The sequence below is a fragment of the Trachypithecus francoisi genome, unplaced genomic scaffold (genome assembly GCF_009764315.1).
Source record: "Trachypithecus francoisi isolate TF-2019V2 unplaced genomic scaffold, Tfra_2.0 Lachesis_group20, whole genome shotgun sequence".
NCBI lineage: Eukaryota > Metazoa > Chordata > Mammalia > Primates > Cercopithecidae > Trachypithecus > Trachypithecus francoisi.
The window spans coordinates 24,444,591-24,466,198 of record NW_022681466.1 but is presented as its reverse complement, the minus strand read 5'-3'; the positions used below and the strand labels follow the sequence as shown (position 1 = coordinate 24,466,198).

General features: G+C 42.9%; 1 protein-coding gene across 2 annotated transcripts in view; it reads right to left on the bottom strand.

Moving 5' to 3' along the window:
• Positions 1-6,673: 6,673 nt before the first annotated feature.
• Positions 6,674-21,608, bottom strand: part of KAT7 (lysine acetyltransferase 7) — a 39,325-nt gene continuing 24,390 nt past the window's right edge. For both annotated transcript variants that reach the window (XM_033183412.1, XM_033183413.1), the window contains 8 exons: positions 19,091-19,201; positions 17,007-17,198; positions 13,664-13,753; positions 13,300-13,440; positions 11,768-11,861; positions 8,938-9,084; positions 8,290-8,396; positions 6,674-7,693 (listed from right to left, as the gene is read on the bottom strand). In XM_033183412.1, the coding sequence (XP_033039303.1) occupies positions 7,592-7,693; positions 8,290-8,396; positions 8,938-9,084; positions 11,768-11,861; positions 13,300-13,440; positions 13,664-13,753; positions 17,007-17,198; positions 19,091-19,201 (984 nt within the window). In that variant the 3' untranslated portion in view covers positions 6,674-7,591. The remainder of the gene's footprint in view (positions 7,694-8,289; positions 8,397-8,937; positions 9,085-11,767; positions 11,862-13,299; positions 13,441-13,663; positions 13,754-17,006; positions 17,199-19,090; positions 19,202-21,608) is intronic.

Sequence of the window (21,608 nt, the reverse complement as noted above, 5' to 3'; positions counted from 1 at the left end):
CCAGGATTTGGGCTATGGTGGCTTGACTTCACATGCATCAACCCCCACACTTGGTCTATGTCATGATAGTTCAGACAAGTCTCAGGCAGAATTAGGGGCCTATTTGGGTGGGAAACATTTCCAAAAGCCCTACCCCAGGACACCAGTCCAAGAGGCTCCTTCCAGACCAAATCATCTTAGGAAATGTTATATCCTGTGTCTTCTTGGAAAACCCCAACGCCCATTAGCCTACTGAAGGTTTTGGGAAATCTTGAAGTCAAGAAACATACTGGTATTATCTTTTTTTTATTTTTTGAGACACGGTCTTGTTCTGTCACCCAGGCTGGAGCACACTGGTGGGATCTCAGCTTACCACAGCCTTGACTTCCTGGGCTCAGGTGATCCTCCTACCTCAGCCTCCCGAGTAGCTGGCACTATGGGTGCACACCACCATGCCCTGCTAATTTTTTTGTAGAGATTAGGTCTCCCTGTGTTGCCCAGGCTGGTCTCAAACTCCTGGGCTCAAGTGATCCTTCCACCTCAGCTTCCCAAAGTGCTGGGCTTACAGGTGTGAGCCACCATGAATGGCCTGATACTAACTTTGGAAACAGTTGTTTTCCAAATTTATTTGACCACAGAACTTTTTGCCTATACTTTGGTATTTAGTGGAACACACTTCATGGAACGTTGAAGTGGAGGCTTTCTCAGTAAATACAAGAAAGGGAATAACAGACTAATCCTGTTGCACGTTGAGGTTATGTGTAAGGGAACGATGAAAGCTACGTGTAGGTTGAGCCAGCTTACGGAAAAACTTGAAAGCCAGGATAAACATGAACTTAATCCACTGAGCAATGAGAAGCCACATGAATTCTGGAGCACGCAAGTGATGAGCAGTATCTTGACAGCAGAAGGCTGGGCGCAGCGGCTCATGCCTGTAATCCCAACACTTTGGGAGGCCAAGGTGGGCTGATTGCTTGAGCTCCGCTTGAAACCAGCCTGGGCAACACGGCGAAACCTCGTCTCTACTGAAAATACAAAAAGTTAGCCAGGCATGGTAGTGCATGCCTGTGGTCTCAACTACTCTGGAGGTTGCGGTGGGAGAATCGCTGGAGCCTGGGAAGGCGAGGCTGCAGTGAGCTGTGATTGTACCATTGCACTCCAGCCTGGGTGACAAAGAGATCCTGTCTCATAAATCAGTTAGTCAATACACACATACATACATACATACATACAGAAGGATATTCTTCAGTTTTCCTGATCCACTTAAGGAGGTGGCTAAGAATTCCAAGGCCAGCCAATTACCTCAGAAGCAATTTGACTGACAGTTGACACGATAAATAACCAAACGAGGTAAACTGTCTGAGGCTGCCATTTACACAGAACATAAACAGTGTACCTTGGAATTGCACAAGGTGGCAGCCGCCCTTCTCTAGGCACATCTGGCTTCCAATCAACCTACAGGGCAAAGTGAATTCCAGCCCTTCAGTTTCCAAAGTCCCCTTGTTTCACTTCTCAATTGCGATGTATCAAACCATTCCAAAACGTGTGGTTAAAACAGTATTCTCACAATTCTCTGGGTTAACAGGGCTCAGCTAGATATCTTTAGTGTCATGTGGTACCAGCAAGGGCCACTCATGAGGGTGCATTCAGCTGGGAGTCTGGCGGGGTTGAAACCTTCAAGAGACACAAGTCTGGGCTTTTAGTTGTGTGAGACTAGAGCACCTTGGTTCTCCTATGCATCGTCTCTCACCATTCAGTAATTTAGCCCAAGCTTCTCATTTGAAAACATGTCAGCACATTTTCAAGAACAAAAGTGGAAGCTACCAAAATATCACTTCCATAACATCCTATTAGTCAAAACAAGTCACAAGTTCAGCCCACACTGAGGAAAAAAATAGATCTTATTGGAAGAAGCACGTGCACAAAGGATGAGAGCAATTGTTGGTGGCCATCTTGGAGATGATCTATCATACCTCTAAATTTGTGAGATAAGAGTGTAGGTTTCTGATAACTTTGGAATTGAATGTACGGTAAGCTGTTTCCAGAAACAAATGCCCAATTAAGAACAAAGACGGGTTTCTTGGAACGAACATGCCTTGTCGAGGATAAAGATGTTTATATCTCACATGGAACATTTGTGAGGAACCATGGAGCCAGAGTTGTGCAATCGCACAGGTTATTTTCTCCACTCTTGGGCACAAGTAAACAAATCCCCAAACCCCCAAATGGTAACAATATGACCTGGACTTAAAGGTATTGCACAAGAGGTTAGGGGCAAACTGATGTTTTGGCACCAGGGACATTTCTCATCGCTGGGCAATCCTTTGTTTCCTTCTTAGTGACATTCATTGGGATTTTGTTGCAGATACCACACAGGAAGAAGGCCATTAAATTGCCCCTATGAGCAGGAAACAGTCTGGAGGAGGCAGTCACACATAATTTTGTGGAAGAAAGTGCTGAGGCAAAACCAGTTGAGGTCCGATTCCATGATCCCAATGAACAGCAAAGGGTGGCTTCTAGAAGTCCTAGCACACATCACATACCATCACTCAGCAAAGCAGTTTTTGTATTTTATTCTCATGACATTCAACACCTTGATATGCTGTACATATGTGCACCTGTGAGACACATGAGGTAGAGGAAACTAATGCCGAGATCCTCAGTGAGCCAGGCCTTCTCCCTGCTGCCATTCATTTCACTTGATGGGATTGGTTATTTGAGCCTGAGCACACTAAGAACTAGCTGAGGGGTTGTGTGGTAAGAGGATTCCTGCTGTCTCACTGGGGCTTTTTCTCAAACCAGGGTTTCTTAACTCCATGTCCAAGAATGCACTTCAAAGGCACAATTTCCTCAACTATAGACAAATGTGTATTTACAAGGGTGATTTTTAAAAATCCAGTGCTTTAATCAGAGTCTCACAGGACAGAAGAAAAAAGTGGTAAAAGGATCACGGCCGAGTTGTGCTGCTTGATCCTGGTGCAGCTCCTGAGACTTTGTTTTGACCCACTCAGAACTATAGGGACAAATCAGGACAAATCAAAGTAGAGGACAAGTCAAAAGCATCACCTCGTCATTTAAAACTGTTAAAACTTACTTGGCTGGGAACAGTGGCTCCTGCCTGTAATCCCAAAGGAGCCAAAGAGGCTCCAGCACTTTGGGATCACCTGAGGTCAGGAGTTCGAGACCAGCCCGGCCAACATGGCAAAACCTTGTCTCTAGTAAAAACACAAAAATTAGCCAGGCGAGGTGGTGGGTGCCTGTAATCCCTGCTACTTGGGAGGCTGAGGCAGGAGAATCGCTTGAACCCGGGAGGCAGAGGTTGCAATGAGACGAGATCACGCCACTGCACGTCAGCCTGGGTGACAGAGTGAGACACTGTCTTACAAAAAAAAAAAAAATAATTACTTAATATGACTCATTATCCACAGATAAGAAATGGGAAAATAGCATGGAAGCATCAGATGACCAGACCTCACGGTAACAATGCCAAAAGTATGGGATTTGGACTCAGGGAAGCAAGGCTCTCTCATTCTGTTGTTCTCACACAGCAGCAAGACCGCTATAAGCCTCAATTTTTCATCTGGCAGAGGGCTATAATATCCACCTTACCGTGCTGCGGTGAGGAATGAAGAAAACCACGGAAGTAAAGGGACAATGCTTACTATCCTAAATCAGAAACAATGCCAGCATGAGGTACATCTTTTGCTTCCTGGTTTAGCTCTGTAGGCCCCCAAAGTTGCTGCTTGTAAAGCCAACTAACATCAATCAATTCTGTTTTTTGTTTTTTTGAGACAGGGTCTCATTCTGTCACCCAGGCTGGAGTGTAGTGGCGTCATTTCGACTCACTGCAACCTCTACCTCCCGGGTTCAGGCGATTCTCATGCCTCAGCCTCTGGAGTAGCTGGGACTACAGGCACATGCCCACGTCTAATTTTTCTATTTTTTGTAGAGCTGGGATTTCATCATGCTGCCCAGGCTAGTCTCAAATTCCTAGACTCAAGCAATCTGCCCACCATGGCCTCCCAAAGTGCTGAGATTACAGACTATTACAGAGCTATCATGGCTGGCTTAAAAATCAGTCCTTTTTACTGTAATGAGTTGAGTTGGTTAATAATTAAAAAAACAGTAAGAAGAAAAAATGTAAAAAGAAAATCAATCCCTTTGCCTGAAAGTTTTCACCAGTTTCATTATCATCCTTGTAATGGAAGCCATTAGAAACATGGGTGCCTATAACAAAGAAATCCAACTAGAAGGGAGAGGATTCATCATCATTAAGGAATCAAAAAAAGTTGTGGAAGCAAACCGTAGAGGGGAGGGTGCGGGCTATCAAGGTAGACAGACCAGAATTGAAGTTTCTGGATTCGCTGCTTACTTCCACCTTGGATTCCAGGTCTCCTTTGGCAAACCAGTGTACACATCTACTGCACAGCGCTAGTATGACGGTCAAATGAGGCAGTATGAAGGTACGGTGGCAACCATATGGGAAGCAACCAGCCCATGCCACGGCTCTCTTCCTCCAGAAATAAGAGTAGGTACTTCCATTGAGCAGGTTTCAGGAATAACTTCAGACTTTTGCTCTTCTAATAAAGGAGCTTAAGCAGCTAAGCTTCTGTTATGCAGATGAGAGGGAGCTAAAAGCTGGGTGCAGTGGCTCACGGCTGTAATCCCAGCACTCTGGGAGGCCAAGGTGGGCACATTACCTGAAGTCAGGAGTTCAAGACCAGCCTAGCCAACATGACGAAACCCTGTTTCTACTAAAAATACAAAAATTATCTGGGCATGGTGGCAGGCACCTGTAATCCCAGCTACTCGGAAGGCTGAGACAGGAGAATCACTTGAACCCGGGAGGCAGAGGTTACAGTGAGCCGAGATCGGCCATTGCACTCCAATCTGGGTGACACAGCCAGACTGACTCAAAAAAAAAAGCGGGGGGGAGTGAAATGGGATAGTCTTACTCAAAATTGCCAAGGGAAGTCTGTTCCCACACCTGTGGGGGTTGAAATGAGATGATAAATTCTTTTATTTTTCAGTGAGTAAAGTGGGATGCCAAAGCGAGTGGAGGCTTGGGATCAGAACTGTGCAAAAAACTTCAACTGTATGGGTTCTCACCACTACTGGTCACAGTGAGCAACACCATTCCAGCACATACAATTCCCAGCCTCCTCCTTTCCACCATACAGAGGTAAGTGCTCAGCCACCCTTTTCCTGTGCTGGGTATATCTTACAGGAAAATGCAGCTATTTTCAAAAATAATCATTTCAACCTGGGAGTCAATAATTAGATGTGACACTGCTCAATACTGGTGAATGAACTTGGAAATGAGAAGGGATATCTGTTCCCATCTCCCACAGGCATCAACTGTACCCCCATATATCCTAACCTCCTATTGGTTCCTTTGCCCCTAAAATCAGTGAAAAATGGCGCTTAGTGAAAGAATGGGTTATACTGACTAATCATTGCTATGTATACTGATTAGCTGGAACCAAAGTGAGGCAGATCAAATTTGTGCCACCAGCTAGATAAGTTCAAAGTGAGCACTCCCTTGATCTTTATAGACAGCCTGCATCACAGGGAAAAACATTCCATAGCCACAAACCACATCCCTCAACAGTGTACTGCTAGGCAAAGCAAATCCTAAGTGCATTTACTATGAGTAGCAGATTGTGTGCATCATTTTCATATATAAATGAGAGCCCCCAGATGAAACAGACTTGAGCAGAGAACATGCTTTATTGAGGAGTAGATATAGAAGAGCACATTCTACCACATGTGGGGAAGGGTTTAGCTTCTGTAAAAGGCCTTTACCCCTTAAGAAAACCCCTAGTGAAGTTGCTTTTGGATAAATTTTAACAGTGACACTGAAACTGGAGGGGAGCTGCCACTGAACATGCTTAAAATTAGCTCCCCCAACCCACAGTGAATATAAGTAGTGTACAGAGATGACAAGAGAAAGGCACAAATGACCGGAGTCAGGGATTGTGGTGAGGGCTCCACATGAAGACAGCATGTTGGAGGAGACCAAGTTGGAAGGGTGACATGTCATACATCAAAAGTTGCCCCAAGATAGCAGGTTATAATGGGCTACAGAGAAATTAGAGGGAACATCTCTTCCTTCACTTGAACAACACCAAAAATAGAAGACCAGAGAATAGAAGGACGGTGACAAATCCCAAAAAGGAAATGGAGGAGGAGTTCGTGGAAGGGCAGAAGCACTTTAATCCTAGAGGGAGGGTGAGGCACTGTTGAAAAGAGAAGCAAACCTTGGCAGGGGTGGCCATTCTGCCTTGCTGAGTCATGGGCTGAGATACGAAAGTCACTTTCAATCATTTTCAACTTCTCCCAGGGCATTCAGACAGAATCAGTGCAAGGTATACAGAAGTAAAGATGTGGCCGGGCGCGGTGGCTCAAGCCTGTAATCCCAGCACTTTGGGAGGCCGAGACGGGCAGATCACGAGGTCAGGAGATCGAGACCATCCTGGCTAACACGGTGAAACCCCGTCTCTACTAAAAACTACAAAAAACTAGCCGGGCAAGATGGCGGGCGCCTGTAGTCCCAGCTACCCGGGAGGCTGAGGCAGGACAATGGCGTGAACCCGGGAGGCAGAGCTTGCAGTGAGCTGAGATCTGGCCACAGCACTCCAGCCTGGGCCACAGAGCGAGACTCCGTCTCAAAAAAAAAAAAAGAAGTAAAGATGTACTGTATCAGACTAGTGGAGGTGAGAAGATTTCTGCAGTATAATTAATCAGTTAACATGCAGCATGAAAGGGAGAAGTGGACATTACTTTGGCACCTGCAAACGTAAAAAGGGACTGGGAGTAAAGAGAGAAGGAAATATTTACTAGTGGGTACTTTACGGTGAGGCAAAAAGTAGTATCTGCTCCCTTTCACCAAGACACTGCCCAATGCCCACAGGTGAATTCAAATCAAACCCAGAACTACCACCTCTTCATTCTTCTCTCCATCTCATTCAGATCAATTATATGCTATTACCAAGACTAGTCCCTGGGAAACTCTTCAAAAGTATTTGGCTCTGGTTAGCCCAATACAGATCAAAAAGAGGTCTCTTAATCAAAACGAAGGAAAGAAATTTAAAGCAAGATGAAACCCAAAATGAATGGATCCCCTGCCAATCCACACACACTCACAAGTGCCACCTCTTCCCTGCCCCTCCACAGAACACACATATAAGGAGTAACTGGAAAGGTCCTGGTGGTGGCAGCCATATTTGGAGGTCTGGTGACCAGGCGGCAAGCACTAGTACCACGCTTAGAAGACACAACACAACCTCATGGGGCAAGAGGACATGAGGAGAGAACCAGTGACTGGACAGGTACAGTACCATAACAGAACTCCTTGGGTCAGTGCTGAGAGACCTGCACTCAAGTCTAATACAGATCCCATCCAGGCAACCTCACTGAGGCCGAAACAACAGTTCCTCAGAACCAGCGTCTGCAGTGTACACAAAGGTCGGAGCCAGGACAGTCCTGAGGGGGATGGCCTTCCCAAAGGATACTGTACTTGCCAATCACAAGAGCAACAGAAATGACAGACAGATCCCTAGGGTACGGATTCCTACTGCTGGGGTTCGCTGGCTCGGAATGACAGGTCAATTTAAGTGCCCTTGGGAGGGGTCCATTTTAAGCAGCTGGGATCCATGGTTTTATTGGAGTTGGACCTTTTGGCCTCTTTGGCTATCCACTCATCAATCAGGTCCTGGGGGAGAACAATGGGAAAAAGGATTATATACTTTCAACTCAAATGCCTTTACATAGATTCCAAAATAACTAACCGCCAAGAGGAATTGCCAAAGGTTTAACAACATATTAGGGTATAAAAAAATACTATCTTTTGACTTATAAATGACTTTTCTATCTAATCCATTCTTCCTACTTTACCCTCAGTGAGAAATGAAAATCATCGCTCACCTACCTTTATTGTATGAAACAATTTAAAAAATTAGAAGTGAGTATGAGTTGAGACAGCATTTGTGAAGATTCCTCTACAGATGGGCAATTTCCTCCCATGTAAGAAAATCATCAAATGACAGAAGTGCTGTACAACATAAAGCTGCTTAACTGGAGCTGCTTAACTTGTGTCATCCAAATTTGAGACCGGAGCTTACCAAAACCTTCTGATACGGATAAGGCAATGCAGGCATCACTGCCAGCTACAGAAACGAGACCCAATAAAAGGGGCATGTAGCCAAACTCCTTTAAGGGAAGGTTTTCTTGAGTCTTAAGGCCCCTACTTTGCTCTGCTAAGCCTTGAAGGACATCCAGCAATGAGCAAGCTGCTGATGAAAACCTTACCTGTCTCTTTAAAACTAGGTGTTTTCCCTTCCAGTACTTGAGCATCTGAAGGGCTTGTAGAGTGCTGACAATGTCCACAGGATTCACAGCCGTCTCCTGACTGATTTCTGAAACAGAAGAGCTACTGACAACCTGACCAAAGTGCAGGTTCCCACCCCTTTGCCCCCAGCCAAGGTCTACTTTCCCTTAAAGGAAATCCAAATGGACAGAATCTTCTGTACTCAACCCAATCTGTTTAGGAGTTTACAAAGTATTCATTTGACCAGTCCAAATAACTACAGAAGGATATTACAGCAAGAAGCTATTCTTGGCCCCTTAGAAATCAGGGCCAAATATAGATCAAACTAAATTGTTCCACCCCTGCATAAATACACAGGGATGTCTTTCTCAGAAAGATGAACCAAAAGACCTGAAGTTTTCCTTCTTGACTTTTATAAGAATTAGTGTTAGCAACTCTGGATTTGAGAAGCCAATTAATAACCATTCCCAGGGGCCAAATGTTTTGGATTCCCAGGCAACTTCAGTGAGGGTCTCTGCAGTGGTCCATTTTCAGTTGGCCTTCCTTTCTCATATTCAGGGGAAACACAACACCCAGTAGAGTTAACTTCTCGGGCAACAATCAACCATTCCAAGGAGTCAAAAACCAACCTTTGATAGAAATCTCTTTGCCTTGGAAATTATGCAGGTAGCGGAGAAGTACTTCTTTCCAGTAACTGCGATAGCTTATAAGCCCCAGATCTGAGAGTGGACGTTCTGGGGAGCCAACTTTTTCTTCGACTTTGGAAAGCAAATAACCTGCCAGGGAACAAATACAGACATTTTCTAGCAGCACTAGATCTTATCCTAATAGCAAAAAACAGTGTGCCAACATGCAAGAAGGTTTAAGCAGCACAGTCCCCTCTTATTCCAGGGAATGTGTTCCAAGACTCCCAGTGGAGGCCTAAAACTGTGGATAGTACCAAATCCTATATATACTATGTATTTTCCTATCAACACATATGTATGCTATAGTTTAACTTATAAATTAGGAACAGGAAGACAGTAATAGTAAAACAGAGCAATTATAACAATATACTGTAATAAAAGTTATGTGAAGGTTATCTGTCTCTCAAAATATCTTATTGTACTATACTCCCCTATTTTTGGGCCGCAGTTGACTACAGGTAATTGAAGCTGCAGAAAGTGAAATGGCAGATAAGGAGGGCACTACTGTAATAGGCACTAAAAGAACTCTGGAAGGCTTCACTATTAATCATTTTTATAACAATGGTTCTCTATAGGTGTGTGTTGGAAACAAGGGAGACAGGAAAAAATGTGAAGCCACTTCATTACCTAGTTTTTTAATATTTTTTAAATCTTTGAATGGTAAAAACAGATTAGCTCAGTACCACCTATGAGATGGGGGGGGGGGGGGGGTGTAAAAAACCCAAATGATGAAGCCTCTAGTTGTAAAGTCTAAACACCTAACATTCAATTTATACAAAATATACAAAACAACATTATGGAGATGCAGTCTGCAAAGTTCGTAATCTGGGGAACCTTTTTAGACAACTAACCTCCTTTCTTCAACAAAAACACAGCAAGGAAAAAAAAGATGGGAGTGGAAAATTTTAGACTGAAAGTGAATTATGAGCCATATTTCTCAATCTCACTATCAATTTTACCTGGATCTAAGTATTAAAAAAAAAACAATTTTTAAAAAGAACAAAATCACACCAGGGAAATTTGAGTATCACAATTTATGATATGAAAGACTTTTTTTTTTAAGGTGTAATAGACCTTATCTTTTAGAAATACCAAAATAATGGCAGGTGAAAGTATAGGTAAAACGAGGTTAGGCCCCCCCGCCCCCAAAAAACAGTAATTACTGAAGCTGGGTGATGGGTATAGGAGGGTTTATTATACTTTTGTTAATGCTTAAAACTTTCTATAAAATCAAGTTTATACGAACAGTGTTACCTATTCAAAGATATATAGTTACCCTCTTATGTCACTTTTCAGTTCATCTCTTCTCAGATGACTTAAAAATGAAAAAAGGCGGCTGGGCAAGGTGGCTCACACCTGTAATTCCAGCACTCTGGGAGGCCGAGGTGGGCAGACCACCTGAGGTCGGGAGTTCGAGACCAGCCTGATCAACATGGAGAAACTCCATCTCTACTAAAAAAACACAAAATTAGCCAGGCGTGGTGGCACATGCCTGTAATCCCAGCTACTCGGGAGGCTGAGGCAGGAGAATCGCTTGAACCTGGGAGATGGAGGTTGCAATGAGCCAAGATCGCGCCATTGCGTTCCAGCCTGGACAATAAGAGCAAAACTCTGTCTCAAAAAAAAAAAAAAAAAAAGAAAGAAAGGAAAAAAGAAGGCTTGGAAGGCTAATTCTAGGAATTCCAATTTTGATTACAATATACCCTGTCCTTTGACAGTGTACATCAAATAGAGAATAACACACAGTGGAGTCTTGTTATTCACAGCAGTTATGTTTCATAAAGTCACTGAGAACCTGAATTAGTGAACACTGAACCACTGCTACTAGAAGAAATACAGGGAGGGTTAGGTTCCTGCAAGCCTCTGGTCACATATTGGTCAACCATCAATACATAACCTTATTTTATGTTTCTGTTTAAAAATGCCTTATTTAATATACACTGTTGACATCACTAACATTGAACTCACGGCCAGCAACTCTCTAATTCACCTGAAGAAAGCGATCTAACCTCCGTAAGGTACCCCGGGATTCCTGAGATTAGTGTAAGGTACCTCCAGGACTCCTGAGATTAGTGTAAGGTACCCCAGGATTCCTGAGATTAGGAACACCAGACACATCAGGACTACTCATAGGGGCCATCTAAAATCAACAGAAGGCCAAAACCGTGTGGCATTCACAGACTGAAAATGAACTTGTTTACAGTATAAGAGCTGAAAACTGAAGTCAGCTGGGAATGCGTGCATCCATGACTCTTATTTTTGGCTGCTCTGTGCATGTTCACGAATGACCACAAAAATGTTAAGACTGATTTTGGGGTTACAAATAAAACTTAGTGAGTAAGCAAATTCACAAACACAGAATCCACAATTAATGAGGGCAGAGTATATTATGCAAAGGGTCCATTGGGTACATGGATTACTTCTAGACAAGTCCCTACAAAAGTGAAATCCCTAGCATCAAGGAACAGATTTTAAGCCTCATGCATGTATGTGCTGTTTAAAAGTCTCAAACTGGGATAATCCTAAAGACCTCACTTTATCATCCTCTGTACTTCCTACCCATTAAGGAGAAGTCCTGTATCCCTTCAATGGTCAATGTGTATCAGGCAGAATGACAATGTTCAGGTTTTTCCTACTTGTTCATTCATTTACTAAATATCCATGTACCTCCACTACATTCCAGGAATTGCAGAGACCACAGGACAAAAAGACAAACAGCAATATTCACATGGTCCCTGCCTTATGGAACTAATGACTTAGCAGTTTCACTTACTGAAATCAATAAGCATCTTGCCATAGCCCTGTCTCATGTACTGAGGCATAGTAAGGATACAGGATACATTGTAGTTGAGGAATGAATTCTTTTCCTAAAATCAAGAGCAAACAGATGAACACGTCAGGAGGATTTGAAACCAAAGGTTTCAGCACTTCCACAGATACAAAATAAGGCTGCTTGCAAAACATCTGGCTAACCAGTCCCAAGGAGTGGCTGTCAAGCTCACAGCTGTTATAACCACACCCCTTATCATGGCCAAAGCCATTAATCATCCCAGGATTTACCTAGCTGAGACCTCCAGTTTCATTTTAAGGGGGCTGACTCTGGGTTCCTGACAGCCACAGAGCAGGGCAAGAAGGTTAAGGCTGCTCACTCAGTATATAGAAGCCCACTTTAAATGCAATTTTTGAAAAGGAGCTGCCTACTGGAAGAGAAGGGAAGGAAACAACACAGTAAGTCTCCATTCTGCAAAGGGATTTAAAAAAAAAATCAAATTGAATGAAATCAAAATGTGTGATTCCAGTTGCAGGAAATGTCCAGAATAGGGAAATTTGTACAGACAGAAGGGCTGAGAGGGACTGAGTGGAAACAGGAGTGATTGCTAACAATTTCTTTTCAGGATAATGCAAACTGGATTGATTGCACAACTCTGTGAATACACTATAAACAACTAAATTGTACCCTTTCAGTGTGTGAATTTATGGTGTATGAATTATTATTTCAATAAAGTTGTTATACTAAAAGTCATAAAATCTGGCCTTGGGCCAGGCGCAATGGGTCACACCTGTAATCCCAGCACTTTGGGAGGCTAAGGCGAGTGGTCACTTGAGGTCAGGAGTTCAAGACCATCCTCGCCAACATGGTATAAAACACCATCTCTACTAAAATCACACAAAAAATTCGCTGGGCGTGGTGGCAGGCGCCTGTTATCCCAGTTGCTCAGGAGGCTGAGGCAGGAGGGTCACTTGAACCCGGAAAGCAGAGGGTGCAGTGAGTCAAGATCACACCTCTGTACTCCAGCCTGGGCAAGAGTGACACTGTCTCAAAAAAAAAAAAAAAAAAAAAAAAAAAAAAAAAATCTGGCCTTGGGTCTTTAAAAGGCACAGTAGTGTTATCACTGAAGGGACTGTGCTAGAAGGAGCCCAGCTAAACAATCAGGCAAAAGGAGTATATTCCTGGTTTTAAGCCGATAACATAGAGGCAGGCAAAGCCAGGAAAGTTGGCTTGACTACAAGATGTTGGCTTGTGGGTTACTAGGGAGGGCTCTGGCCAGTTATTAATAGGCAGCTCCAGTCCACAATTCCAGAAAAGAATTAACCCGAAGCTTTTAATAAAAACTGCATTTTCATTAAACAATCTTTGATACATGGGTTTGCCCTTTTTTTTTTTTTCTTTTTTTTAAATTTACGGAAGGGGTGTCATCATTGCCCAGAGTACAGCTTTTTCCTGTTGGTGATTTGAGCCCCCAGCTGCGAACATGGATCACCCTGCTCTGGCCAGTGGCTTCTTAATCTCCAGATCCTGCTTACCTTGGAAAAATATCCAATCAGGTGACAGCCAGTGTTGTCCGCCTCTGTCATAACATAGAACAGGAAGGGTTCCACATCATAATATAACGTCTTATGGTCCAGAAAAAGTTTGGCCAACAGGCACAGGTTTTGGCAGTAGATCTGGAAGCAGAGAAACAGAGTTCATGTGTGGGCCACTGATTCCTAAACAGATAAAGGCCTAAAATTCACAAACATACCATAATTATTAATGAAACATATTGTGTATTTTGGCAAAAGAAGAGTTCTATATCCTTCACAAGGTATGATGGAGAAAAAACACATGCCTTCTGAAACCTGTGAATATACAACATTACAACTCCTTTCTAAAGTCACCACTTTTTACCTTGTTTTTCTTGCCATCCACTTCAAACACAGAGATTGAACCTTTGCGATATATCTCATCACCAGGTGGGTGTTTCCACACACATTTGGCCTGCGAGACAATGAAATTCACATTAGGGAACCAAAGCCCCCCAACAAGACTGTTCCTCAAAAGGGAAAAGGAATGACAGGTCAAATGTGGTTAACTGAGCTACAGGACACTTGGACAAGTTGAGAACATACAGCAAAATATAGATTTTTTTCCATAAAACAAAGACTTCCAAAGTCATTTGAATATATTTATGACACTTCTATAGCAATCTGGAACAAGAACTCTGGATTACATTCTGGCACTGCTTTAGCCCAGGAGATTAAAATCACCCACTACATAAAGGTCAAATAAATAACAATACCCTTGCTTATTACCAAATGCCTCAAGCCAACAGGAAATTCTTAAGCAGCTTATTTCCAGCAGCTTAGGGTGGCTAAGTACTTTACTCTCACCTTTACCCATAACTTCTCATTACCACCTAACCATTATGGTCTTCTTTTGTTCAGATCAGAAAACTCACTCACAATGATAAAAACCATGTACTACCTGTCTGCCTTTCTCCCCTGCAACTGCATTGCCTTTGCTATATAAGGAAATTAAGAGAAAGTCCTGTGGCAAAAAAAAAAAAAAAAAAGCAAGCAGCCTAGCTGAGCAGCAAGAAGCTAGGGTCACTTGGCCACAAGGAGGCATGAAGTACCCCCTTTTCCTAACTCTCAAGTGCTAATTGTTTTAATGCAGCCAGTCAGCTGCATTCTGCTGTTAGGTGAATTCTTTAAAAGGTTTACATTTTAAAATGTTTAAGGCCTGGGGCGGTGGCTCATGCCTATAATCCCAGCACTTTGGGAGGCTGAAGTGGGCGGATCACCTGAGGTCAGGAGTTTGAGTGCAGCCTGGACAACATGGTGAAACTCCACCTCTACTAAAAATACAAAAATTAGCCAGGTGTGGTGGCAGGGGCCTGTAATCCCAGCTACTCTGGAGGCTGAGGCAAAAGAACCCGGGAGGTGCAGGCTGTAGTGAGTCGACATCGCACTACTGCACTGCAGCCTAAGTGACAGAGCGAGACTCCGTCTCAAAAAAAAAAAAGTGTTTAAAAAGTATAGATACATAAAACTTATTTTTTTGAGGTAGGCTATCACTGTCACCCAGGCTGAAATAGCACGATCATAGCTCACTGCAGCCTCGAACTCCTGGGCACAAAAGATTCTCCCATGTAGCTAAGATTATAGGTACATGGCACTACGCCTGGTTAATTTTTAAAATGGTTTTTGAAGCGACAGAGTCTATTTTACCAAGGCTGGTCTCAAATTCTTGGCCTCAAGCAATCCTCCCACTTCAGCCTCCCAAAGTGCTGGGATTACAGGTGTTAGCCACCGCACCCGGCCCATGAAACACTTTCTATTAAGCAATTTTACTGCGAATCTTTTTGTCAACTCAAGAAGCATATTCCAATTTGTCATATGTAAATCCAAATATTTATTAACTGGAATCCCTCCAAGAAAATTCCATCTGTAGTTTGTACCCCTTTACTCATGCTGGCTCTTCCCAACAATAACCAAACTCATGAAACAATTATTGTTTAGAAACAGAAGCCAAGTCAAAGGAAGACCACTTCATTTCAGTGATCACACCTGAAGCAATGGGAATAAGAACAGGCATGGAATAAAATAGGTATTTCCTGAAATCTGATTTTTATATTATATAAAATGGAAGATTATCAAATATTCATGTTTATTCGATCCTCAGATTTATTCAGACCCTTTGTTTTCTCCTTCTATTACTATTTCTTGCCCTTTTAGCTATTTTATCAGTTAGTGTCACTAAACAACCAGAAACAAAAAAGAAAAAAGGCATAAATGGTAAGCAGTGCACATCAATAAAAATACCTGCTTTCACATAGTAAAACCATTTTATCTCCATGAACTGCCATCTGTGTCAGTGCCCCTCCTTCTGACCCCATTATTCCCTGTACACTGGTATCTCTACCAATTCCCGCCAATCACCTCCCCTCCATGACTCTAGCCCCATGTAGTCAAGTGTGCCAGGGCCTGCAGAACCTGAGTCGAAGCAACAGTTCTGGGCCCTGAACCTGCAGACCACATGCTCCTGAACTGGGAACATAAAAAAGCAGTATCACCAACCAAACTGGGGAGAAGAGTATAATGACAAAAATCACAGGAAGACTGGATCATAGATGCTCAGCATATGGAAATCCTGGGAAATAAAAAAGGAAGGGGAAGGAAAAAGAGATACCCCCGAGGCCTTAGAGCCAAATTATATTGTGATTATGAGAACAAGGGCTGGGCACAGTGGCTCATGCCTGTAATCCTAGCACTTTGGGAAGCTGAGGTGGGTAGATCACGAGGTCAGGAGATCAAGACCATCCTGGCCAACATGGTGAAACCCCGTCTCTACTAAAAATACAAAACTTAGCCAGGTGTGGTGGTGTGCACCTGTAGTCCCAGCTACTCAGGAGGCTGAGGTAGGAGAATCATTTTAACCCGGGAGGTGGAGGCTGCAGTGAACCGAGATCGCACCACTGCGCTCCAGCCTGGGCAACATAGCAAGACTCCGTCTCAAAAAAAAAAAAAGAAAAAAGCTTCTCTGCCTGAAAGGCTAATCTAATCTCTACTCCTTCCCGTTCCACACTCTTGCTCCATGGCAAAAATTCCCCTTAAGACAAAGCTTCTTATTCTGTAACAGAGGGGATTTTTTGAAGCTGCAAAAAATCTAGTAAACATATTTGTCAACAATAACAGATTCAACTCCTTATACCTGTTTTATTAGGAAAAAGAGGGGAAGGCACCAAAGGACCCATTCTGCTACTTTCATAATCTGTCACAGGCTGATCACTCTTACATATTAGTAAGTGTACCCATTCAACATATATTTCCTGGGCATCAGTTGTCCACACTAGTTGCTAGGGATATGAAGGTGAGCCATACTGTCCCTGCTCTGCCTAATGAAGTCTGTATTTTCATCTAGTTTGGGACACATAAAACCTGTAGGCAGAGGTAGTTCATATTCCAAGGAGGAAATGAAGAGGAGTAGGCAGCAAGAACAAAAGACAGGAAGACGTACATGACAGGATGTGGGTAAGGGCCCTCAGCTGCTCTGGGTGGCACCCAGCACAAGCCATGCCTCAGGCTCTACACCCCACCTTAAGCTGTGGCCTTCCATTTCCTATGCCTTCATCCCACTGCTGAGGACCACTGGGAAGGTGCCTGAACAGAGGCAATCACTATGGCAAAATCTAGAGATCCTACAGCTTACTGCCATCATGGTCAAGGCAGAGGAACCCAAGACAACTCACCATGTGCCGGCGGAGTATCGTTTGGCTCTTCATATATTTTAAACAGAATTCACACATATAGAGACGTCCCAGCCGTGCATATTCTTCAGGATATGGAGAATGGTACCAGGTATCAAGCTCATAGCGGCCAAAAGCAATTGTTTTAATCATGTTGCTTCCCTCTGTGATTTGGCCTTGCAGCCTTAATTTCTCCTATTGCCAAGAAATCAAAAGTCAAAGGAGGATTAGAATTTATTATCTTTGCTTTCAGGCAGGACACAATGGATCCTGTAATTCCAACACTTTGGGAGGCTGAGGCAGGCAGATCACTTGAGGCCAGGAGTTCAAGACCAGCCTGGCCGAAATGGCAAAACCCCACCTCTACTAAAAAGACAACAATTAGCCAGGTGTGGTGGCAAACAACTGTAATCCCAGCTACTTGGGAGGCTGAGGCAGAAGAATCACTTGAACCCAAGAGGCAGAGGCTGCAGTGAACCGAGATCACACTACTACACTCCAGCCTGGGAGACAGAGCGAGACTCTGTTTTAAAAAAAAAAAATAGTCTTGTTTCTAAAAGCGTGTGTGCATGCCACCATGCTAGGCTATAAAAAAATCAGACAGATTTGGCTTCTATCCATGAGAATTTACATTAAAGAGAGCTACATGAAAAATCAGGCAGGCATACAGAAAACTTACTGCCCATATTGCTCAGAGCACAGGTCTCAAAAGAGGGGTTTCTCTGCTACCTCCCACAGTCTGGGCCTCACCAGAATGAGACCTTAGAAACTTCATTATCAGTCTAGACCAAACTGAATTATAAAGCAAATCATCACAGATACAAACTGCCCACCCTTAGAAAGTATTCTAAAACTAAACAAAAAAGTTGATTTAGAATCTGCCTTACTTATCTGCAGAAACTTTTATAAAGCTATATGAATCTCTGTGACATATATCCACAATGCTCACTTAGAAAAAAAAATAGGCCTTTTAAAAAATATTTTTGAAATGTGCATGATAATTCTAGAATCTAAACTCTAGAAGGCAGAAAATATTTCTGGGCTGGGTGTAGTGGCATGCCTATAGTCCCAGCTACTCAGGAGGCTGACGTGGGAGAATCGCTTGAGCACTGGAGGTCGAGGCTGCAGTGAGCCATGATGGCACCACTGCACTCCAGTTGGGGCAACAGAGCAAAATTCTGTCTCAGACAAAAAAAAAAAAAATTCAATGACTCTGAGTTGGCTACAAAAGTATTATAATTTGTAAGTATAACCAGGTGTAAAGTTGTGAAACGCTAGCCCAGAAATGCTCCATGACAAAACAGGATAGAGAAAACTAGCAGCAGAAACTGCCCATTCCAGCCAAAGGTAGCCAGCAAACCCTGCCTCCGCCCAGTTTTCAACAAGTCTACTTGATACAATTTTTTTTAATACAAGGGGGAAGGGGGTGAAGATGAGATTCACTTTAAAACCTGAGCTTCCCTGAACACATTTAATCTGTTACATCAGAGGTAAACTCAATCACCAGAATTTTCTTCAAGAAAAGTTGTTAAAAATTCTGCCTAGGACAGCAACTCAGTATAAACTAGCTCTAAATAAATAACAGAATGGAAAACCAATGCATCAAACTTGACTGTGTCAAAGATTAATTCTAAAACATCTGACAACAGCCCTTTCCATTATCCCCCTTCACTGTTATTTTCACTCTTAGTGCAGAGGAAACCTAGCAAAAGGGGAGTTCCTGTTGGGATTAAGAAAACAACAGAGATGAGTCTCTCCTAGGCTACAGGTTCTCAGAATTGCAAATTGCCCAGCTGAGACAAAGGGGAGCCTATAGTTTTATCCAGCCTCATCAGCTCTAGCCAAACTGGTACTTCCGGGAGCTGAGGTGGAAAAAAGGAATAAAAAAAGGAAGGGAGGAGGGGTGATTTGTTTTAAATCTGAAAGGGAAAGGCTAGCCTCCAAACAGGGAGAGCTGGGAAGAGAGGGAAAGAGATTCAAGAAGCAAGGTACATTTAATTCCCACCAAACTGATTTGCAATCATTTTTCTTGGCAATTCTAAGCACCTTTCACAAGTGGTCTTCAGTTTGGAGGTTTTAATACTCACCAAATCCTCTGAAGCCCGGGCTTGTGCTCTTCGGAAAAGATCCAAGTCATACTCACTTGTCAGGTTTTCTAAGAGAGGTTCCCGTGTGTTCCCATAGGTCTGTCTGTGTTCCTAGGAAAATAACCAGAGCATGACACCCTGATACTCTCTGCTTCTAAGAACTTTTTAATCTATTTCACTTCAATCCATGCAAGCCACACAACCATAAGCTATTTATTTAGTGCCTACATACTAGGTGCTAGGGATTGAGCACAAGACATACTACTTATCAGATTAATGCCACAAGACTCCCACTACCCACCCCAGTAAATCTGGAGAGGAAATGCTCCCACACCTCCAGAAGGGAGCTTCATTCTTCTATTTCTTCGTGGATCAGAACTCTATGCCTCCATTCCTTTAGGTAAAAATGTGCATGACAGTACAAATAAATAAAGTACAACAAACCCAGAGACACTACAAATTCCCAGAATCCTGAGATGTGGAAGGAGGTTTGATGGATACTCCTCGATTTAAAAACAAAACAAACAAAAACCAGATTCTCTAAGCCTTAGTGTCTAAGATTTTAGACTCAAAAGAAAATCTGCAGGAAGGGAGGGGCAGGGGCAGCTGGATGAAGTAGTCCTTTGTAACTTCTTTCACTTGAATTGCTCCAGCCACCATTACACTGTCTGCAAAAGGCATGCTACCCTCAAACTCCAGTCCACATGCTCAGGAAAAATAGGCTGGACTCTTTAAAAAATGCCTTACTAAATATTAAGCAAGAATAAGACAGGGAAAAGCCATAGAAAATTAAAAGCGTGAAAATAATCCAGTCTCAAAATAACTTCCCAATCTTACCATGTCAGTCACTACAAGAATCCTTTCCAGGAAAGAGATTCTACAAAGGAAACTTCCCTTTTAAGCCTTTGATTTTAGCCCTTCCCACTCTGTTCTAGTCTCCACCTCCCATCCAGAGAATAGGAGATAATAGTAGTTAAGTGGAGTGGATGGCTTATCCCAGGAAAACACTATAGATTTCACACACATATTAGCATATGAAGATACCACTCATCAGTATCTTTATCCCTATTAAAATTTCCTCTGGTTAATCTGATTCCATCTGCTGTGAATCTTTTTAAATTTGGACCCTTATCATCTAAGATTTGGGTTCTAAGCATTAGTTATTTCTTCTATTTTGAGGAACACTGGGGAAAAAAAAAAAAAAAGGTTGAAAAAAAACCTAGCCAGCATTTTAATCAAGGAGGTTGGGTCCTACTAACCTATCCCAAATTACTGAAAAGCAGAGCAGATGTTTGTTAAGGTTAAAAATTTCGGGAACTTTTACTTCACTCTTTCTACCTGTATGATTTTGGGCAAGTTACCTCTCTCAGTCTGTTTTCCTGTATATAAAATACGGGAAATACCACCAATCATACTGGACTGTTAAAAGATCAAAGGAACATCACAACCACAGTGCCTAGCACTAATCACTCAAAATATGGTATCATTGTCTTATTACTCTTCTAACCAGTTTGCAGATAGAAACAGTGAGCAAGACTGGGGCAAGCAAACAACCTGGTACCCTACAGCCCACTACTAAAGCCCTCTCACTCTACAAACCAACAGTCTGGTGTAAAGGTCTAACTACAAATTCACCCCACAACCCATCTCACATTGTCCTATGTCCACTTATTCATAAAATTATCATTTAAGACAGTGATGACTGTCGAGAAAGTAAATATAGGCCAGGTGCTCACCTGTAATCCTAGCACCTTGGGAGGCCAAGATGGGCAAATCACTTGAGTTCAGGAGTTTGAGACCAACCTGGGCAACATGGCAAAACCCTGTTTCTACTAAAATTATAAAAATCAGCTGGGTGTGGTGGCCCACGCCTATTACTCCAGCTACTTGGGAGGCTGAGGCAGGCGAATGGCTTGAACCCAGAACCCGGGAGGCAGAGGTTGCAGTCAGCTGCGACTGGACCACTGCTGCATTCCAGCCTGGGTGACAGAGTGAGACTTTGTCTCAAAAAAAAAAAAAAAAAGAGTAAATAGTCATCTCTTGATATCCCTGGGGGAAGAATTCCAGGAACGTCCCCCAGCCTTCCCGCATATAATAAAATCCATGGATGCTCAAGTCTCTTATGTAAATGATGTCATATTTACATATAACCAGGGCACATCCAGCAGTATACTTTAAATAATCTCTAGATTACTTATGTGATGTCAATGCCATGTAATAGCTGTTATACTGTACTATTTCAGAAGTAATGACAAGAAAAAGTCTGTACATGTTCAGTACAAACGCACATTTTTTTTCCCCAAATATTTCCGATCTGTGGTTGGCTGAATCCACAGGAACAAAATCCATGGATACAAAGGGTCAACTATACATAGTCTGGCATATTTTTGTCTTAGTGAAGCCATGCCCTGAGTAAGTATTCACATGCCCTACGTTTAAGAATCTATTCTAGGCCGGGCGCGGTGGCTCACGCCTGTAATCCCAGCACTTTGGGAGGCCGAGACGGGCGGATCACGAG